General features: G+C 43.4%; 1 protein-coding gene and 1 long non-coding RNA gene across 3 annotated transcripts in view; one reads left to right on the forward strand and one right to left on the reverse strand.

Moving 5' to 3' along the window:
* Positions 1-1,017, forward strand: part of LOC117795450 — a 37,383-nt gene extending 36,366 nt beyond the window's left edge. Inside the window, exon 5 of the long non-coding RNA XR_004619477.1 lies at positions 899-1,017. This is a non-coding gene — a long non-coding RNA (uncharacterized LOC117795450). The remainder of the gene's footprint in view (positions 1-898) is intronic.
* Positions 1-4,616, reverse strand: part of SMARCE1 (SWI/SNF related, matrix associated, actin dependent regulator of chromatin, subfamily e, member 1) — a 21,800-nt gene extending 17,184 nt beyond the window's left edge. The window contains exons 1-3 of one of the 2 annotated variants that reach the window (XM_011231981.3): positions 3,811-4,608; positions 1,785-1,836; positions 1,572-1,615 (exon numbers count right to left, since the gene is read on the reverse strand). In XM_011231981.3, the coding sequence (XP_011230283.1) occupies positions 1,572-1,615; positions 1,785-1,791 (51 nt within the window). In that variant the 5' untranslated portion in view covers positions 1,792-1,836; positions 3,811-4,608. Of the gene's footprint in view, positions 1-1,571; positions 1,616-1,784; positions 1,837-3,810 lie in introns of both variants that reach the window. The other variant, XM_019805650.2, reaches the window with a different exon arrangement.
* Positions 4,617-6,677: the final 2,061 nt, after the last annotated feature.

Below are 6,677 nucleotides of genomic sequence, written 5' to 3' on the forward strand. Positions count from 1 at the left end.
GGGGGGGTGGTGGTGGTGGTGGTGGTGGTGATGGTAGAAGTAATGGGGAAAAAAAAAAAAAGGAAGGAGGATAATTCATTTAATATCCATTCTGTTGGATGTCCTAATCCCTTGTCTTCTGTATTTTATGTGTCAATGTGAAATTACAATGGTACAGAAATAGGACTAAAGAAAGGCCACAAAAAAAGCCCTCTCTACATTTGAGAAGTCATAAGGGGACACTTGGTTTTTGAGCTATTTTTATTATCCAAAAAAATCAAGTTTGTCTTCCAGAGATTATATACTACTGTCAGAGGCAGTATGTACGTCAAAATGACATCTTCAAAGGTTGCATAAAGAATGAGAATCACTGTTCAACATTATGAGGCAATAATGTAAGAAAATTAAGGGAATTTAAAAAAAAATCAAAACTAAAACATTACAATTATACCATATCCAAAACTGAAGTACATGGTTAGCTCTTTGAGGTCAGGAATCTCAATTGTCCAACTCCACCTGTATAGCCACTAGCAGAGTGCCAAGGAGATGGTCACAAGAAATGTTCTTTGATTTAAGAAAGAAAACGAACCAAACACAGGACTTTTAAGTTACCGGAAGTAACTTTAGAAACTATGTTACATAAATTGAAATGAGGATATGAGATACAGTATCTCTTTTAAGAAGTATCTTACTAAGGAGAAGCAAATTGTTGACCAACATAACTAAAGCATACATCTGAGGGTTAGTAAGTAAGAGCAGTCATCTAGTGGAGGAAAAAATTATACAAGGACCTAATTAGTAGGCTAGCCTGCAATTTTGGGGATAAGGGGCCAGGAAGGAGGGCTAACAGCTGTTAAAGAACTGCTTTTGTAGGCTATGGTCAATGTTAACAGTGTTTTGTTTTGTTTTTTTTTTTAAGACAAAAAAACAACAACAAGGAATCTGTTTCCACAAGGCCTGAACAGTTCCTGTTATATCTGTTTTGTGGACTGGACGATTATTTTACATGCTGTCCAAGCTGGGCCAGAACTTGCTGGGTGAAAAACCTCGTTCACAAGTATTATTTAGAAACTTGGAAACATATTCAATAGGCAGCATCTGACCCACAGATAATGAAATCCTTACTTAAACAGCTTGAAAAATAAAAATTTACAATGAGTGTTATTATAGAACTGGAAGCGTTATTGTTTAATATGAAAATTATATATAAACAAGGAGAGAAAAGCGTAACCAGTTGAAGGTTAGGTTTAAAAAAAATAACAAATGCCAGAATGAGCATTCACTCAATATCAACTTTTAAGACTCTTGATAGAGATTAACTAGAAAGAGGTGTTAAACATATCATTTATTTCCCATTTAAAAAAAAGAACTGAGCATAGGAGGTTGGAATTTCAGCAATATGTTTCTTTAAATGTTGGGGTTGGTTCAAGGTAAGATGCAAAGAGTTATTTTATTTAGTAGGAAGTGCTGTTTTTTGGCTGAATTTTTCATCCTGTTGCTGTGATGATTGAGTGACTGTCACTGGAAGACATCTGGGTTTTTGTATCAAGGCCAGACTTGGCTATTACATTAACAAGAAAATTAAAACTTACTGTTGCAGGAGCTGGGGTGGGAGGTGGGGCATAAGATGGTCTTTCTGTTTGAAAGAAAATAAATAACTTCTTGTAAACAACTGAGATATAATACTATGCAACAAAACTACCAATGGTCCTGTTTTGAAGAAAAAAAAATGAGAGTATTTTGGAATTCCCATTTGCTAGGGCATTAGTCTCTTATTAATAGATAAATATAAAAATGAAACTTACTTGACATTTTGGAAGATTAAGTTCTCAGTTCCTTAAGAATGAATCTGAGACACTAAAATAAAAAAAAGAAAAAAAAAAGAAAAAAAAAGAGAATCAAAACTCAGCAAGCATAAGAGATGTTTTCCTAAAGAATAGGGTAGTTTAATTGGTATTTCTTAGTAAAATTACACTATCTTCTAGTAATCAAATCCTTTGCATATTTTACTAATCCTTATAGGTCATTTGGTTCAACAGAATTAAACAATTAAAACAAATTACTGGGGATATTAAAAGTAATATTAGACGTGTACTTTCAAAGTTTTTTCTTGCCACCTCCTGCATGGAAAACATTTTGGTAATGCCATATAAACATTTAATCAAACCAATAAAAATATAATGACAATAGAATATCACGTATTATCAGGGCCCATCCCAACAAGGCCTACCAGATACTAACAGCTCACTGATCAACAGCAGCTCTACCTTCCTCTTAGAATAACAACTTCTATTAAAACAAGGCAGCATTTTATTTCTGGAGGCAGTGCAAGATAACTGGTTGATAATGAGCTTTACATTCTCTTATTGTGGTAAACAGCTTTATATCTCCTGGGAATAACTTTTGAGCGTCTACCTGAAAAACTTAATAACCCTTTGCAGCCCATTTCAAAATACAGCTCCTCAACGGAGATTTTGTGATAAATTACTTGGGGAGGACCAATTGCTTCCTCCTCTCTACTCCTATCCAGTTCACATAATCTATAGTATTTGTTCATTATATTGTATTATACCTGTTAACATGGCTAAACCGAAGAACAGAGGCCATCTCGTTCATTATTGCAGTCCCAGCACCTAGCTCAATTCTTACATTTTGTCCTAGTATTACCAGCTCAGAACAAGAACATAAAGGCCTGAGCTTGTTTCTTACACCGATATACATCACACACAATGTGGACAAAGAGACAAACATTTTAGAAAAAGAGCAAATAACTTCTATGACTACTGGAGTACTTTCATCAAACATGTGAAACAAGCATGACGCTTTTGCTTCTATTCTGCATTTTAAGGGAATTCCCTGGAGCATAAGGAATCAGAGGACTGTGTGGAAAGAAATTTTTTTCAATGGCCCAAACTGGGTTTCTCCCTCTTTCCATAAGGAACGGGCAGAAACCATGGACTCTGGTGCAGATCTCCTTCGGGCTCACTTGAGGGGTGGGGGGGTGGCTGTCAACAACAAGTAGGCCTCGCTGTGGGGAGCCCTGATAATAATTGCCAAAGCTCCCTGGTACATCACACTTTATTGTTAATACTTTAAAATTACTGCTCTCGTCTGCTATGATAAATTCTAAGAGTGGGCTTGTACATTTGTCTGCCAATGGCGGACAAATGTATGCCTGGCATAAAATAGTAGGTATTCGTTGAACACTTTATACGGGGCAGGCTTATCACGTTTCTTGGTTCATGGTCACAACTACTCTACGAGATAGGTATTGACATTCCTACTATACACATGAAAAACGGGAGCCTCGGCGAGTTTAAGTAACTTGTCTAAAGCCACGCAGCCAGGAAGTGCCAAAGCTGGGTTTCAAACCCAGGCCAAACTGTTTCAGAGCTTTCGCTCTCCACTCGAAGCCACACCGTGAGTCCTCGGTCGCTGCCGAAACAACGGGAAACCACCATCCTAGGGGGGTTGGACCGACCACGGGCTTGGCTTGCCCCACGGGCTTCCCCTCAGGTCGTTTCCTTTAGGTTGCCGTGGAGAATGCACTTCACTAACAACTCTACTCGAGAGGGGAATGCATAGGTGCCTTGACCAATTTCGCGGGGTTAGAGGAAGGGGCAAATCTTGCCGCCGGGGAGGCGCCCCAGATGGGACTCCCTCCCGAACCCCGCTCCGCTAGGCCTCAAGGAGGCCGCAACCGGCCCCCAGCTCCGGGCCCGCGGCCCAGCCTGAACCCCAGCAGCCCCCGGGAACTCGAGGTCCAGCCAAGCCGGGACACCGCCACTCGCCACCCTCCCGACCCGCCCGTGCCCGGTCGGAAGCACTCACCCGCGGGCAGAAAAAGCGCCCGCAGCTCCGGCCTCGTTTCCCTTTGTCCCGCGCACGCCCCGCCCCTCGCGTCCGGAGCGTCCGCACTCGCACTTTCCACACTCTTCTTAATTGCTTTCCAGGCCTCTCCCGACTCTTTTTAAAAAATAAACCTCCAGATGAGGACGCGGTGATGCTTCGTCCGGTCAGGGATTTTTTTCAGGCCCCAGACGTTCTTCAAAACCCCCCGAATGTGGGCACTCTCCAGGCCGGGCGCCGATTCGTCACGGCGAGGTGGGCGGAGGGGCCCGGCGGCGGGAGAGGCCGGGTCGGCCGCCGCGCGGGGCCGGAGCCGCTGCAGGTGGCGTGGCGGGAGGCGCTGGCCTCGGCTTCCACACGCGCGGCCGGAAGACGGTGGGGTCTCTCCGGGTAGAGAGGCCCGGAACCAGTGTGGCCGCGGCGGCCAGACTCCCGCCGCGCCCGCGGGTGCTGGTGGTAGTGGTGGTTTTTTCCGGGTTCTTCCTTGCGCTTTCTCTCGGAGCCGGAGTGTATACTTCAGCAGGCCGAGGATGGAGGCGCGGACGACTGGGTTCGCGGAGTTTCCGTTCCCACGCGCGCCTCGCGGGGCTTCCTGCCTTAAGGGCCAGGCATTACACCTTGACCAGAAGCAACACGGACCTTTTCAGTTTTTCCAAGCGCGCGTGTGGTGTAAAGGCCGGGTTTCTGAGCCGGGGCCCAGAGTTGTAAATCCCCTCGGCCAAGGTTGTGCGCCCTGGCAGCGCGGGGGGTGCCACCAGTCTCTGCCCAGCGCTGCCTTGGCTCATCCCCACTTTCAGCTTGAGCTCATCTGTCCTTCCGGATCCTGCTCAGGTTGTCACTGTGGTGCCCTCCTGGAACTTTCCCCCAGAGTCCTTCCTCTGAACTCCCACGGTTCTTTGGTAACCTTATTGTACTCTATACCCGATCCATTGTATCAGACTGCGTTTGTGGTCTCCCGCGCATTACGTGGACCTTAACAGCAAAGGTTCAGTTATCTGCATTGATCATCTTTCTATTGCCAGTTCCTGCTTAGGGCTTGATTCATTGTTAGATGCTCAGTAAATGTGTACTGAGGCAGCTTTCTGGTCTAGTCCAGGGTTCTTTGCACTGAATCGTGAGTACGTTGATATACCAGTTACTACCCCCTCCCTTGGCCATATAAACACCTGGCCGATGCTTTGGGGCTCTGTGAAGGGAGAAGGATCTGTAATTTCTTGAAAATACTGTTGACATTTGGTTACTGGTTGAATTCTGGGGCTGCTCTTAGGTGCTTCGGATATGCCAGCAGGGACCAGGGCATCTCCAGAAGTCTGCAAAGCCAGGCCTAAGTGACATTTTGTCTAATTCTGCTTCCAATATTTTCATACTCATAGAGGTTAGTGAAATTGAAGGGGAAGACTGAAAGAGAGGTCATCAAAAGATAATAGGTAGTCTGAGTGGTACTTGAGTTAATGTACAGTTGACTTTGAACAAGGGGGAGTAAGGGGATGGGTTAGGGACCTCCCCTAGTTGAAAATCCAGCTATGACTTTTGATGCCCCCCAAACTTACCTACTAATAGTCTACTTTTGATTGGAAACCTAAGTGATAACATAAGAGGTCGGTTAACACATATTTTGTACCTTATATGTATTATATACGGTGTTGGTACAGTAATACCTAACTTTGTCTTAAAATTGTTTGGCATTTCTAAGCTATGTAGTTCCTCTGCAAGTTTTTTCAAATTGTTGCAAATCTCCAAAAGATTTTCCAATGTAGTTATTGGGGAAAAAAAAATCCACATGTGAGTGGACCTGCACAGTTCAAACCCATGTTGTTCAAGGGTCAACTGAACTTGAAATTGACTTTTTAGTATAAAAGCATTTGAGACATATTAAAGATTGATGTAAGATACATGGAAGCCTCAGCAAGGATCTCAGTACCTTCTTTCTCTGGTCTTGTCCAGCACCTCCAGCCTGGTTTCTAACCTGCGCTTGGGGTGATGGTGGGGGATTGGGCAAGTGCAGTGCTGGGGCAGGTGCTCCATTGTGTCATCTCCAGACAGTCCTCTGCAGGTGCTGGATGTTACATTGTAGTGAGAAAGGGGTGGAGGAAGGGATCTGGGTGTAGCAGTGACATTGATACACTTTACCACGTCCTGGTCTTTACTTAAATGTCTTCTCAGTGGGTCTTCTGAGACCTATTTAGAATTGCAGCTCACTTCCCAGCTCTCTCCATGGTCTGTGCTTTGTTTTTTTCTATAGCTCATATCACCACCTAACATACTGTATTTGTTATGGATTTATTTTGTTGTCTTTTTCTTCCCATCAGAATGAAGGCTTCTTGAGGATGGGGACTTTCCACATCTTGAACAGTATATGGTACATCCAGGTGCTCAGTATTTGTGGAATGAAAAAATGGTTATCTCATTTTCTCTGCATGGCTCTTTTTCCACTCCCAGAGATTTGTAAAATTAAGAAAGGAAGAATACAGACAAAATATAATAGAAAAAAATCTGTTCCCTAGTCTTGAAGAAATTAAGACTGAAAAGAAAAATATTCAGCAAGATAGACTTTACTTATACTGAGCTGTGTTTTTTTCCCCCCCAAAGCAAACTCAGGTATGATCTTGTATGTTCTGGGGTATTTATGAGAATGACAGGACAGACTTTTGGAATGGTGATTGTTCCTGGAAAAGATGAGATGCATCATTAATTATGACTATTTAAACTATTGTAACTATAAAGGTTGTTAAGAGCCTTCATAGAAGCCTAGTGTTAGGCCCAGTAGTTTTGTTTTCTTTCTGGCAGCAAGACCCAGGAACTTGGCCTGCTTTTCTCTCTGACACTTACCTATACTTTTTTGAGGTTCT

Source organism: Ailuropoda melanoleuca, chromosome 13, assembly GCF_002007445.2.
Source record: "Ailuropoda melanoleuca isolate Jingjing chromosome 13, ASM200744v2, whole genome shotgun sequence".
Classification (NCBI taxonomy): domain Eukaryota; kingdom Metazoa; phylum Chordata; class Mammalia; order Carnivora; family Ursidae; genus Ailuropoda; species Ailuropoda melanoleuca.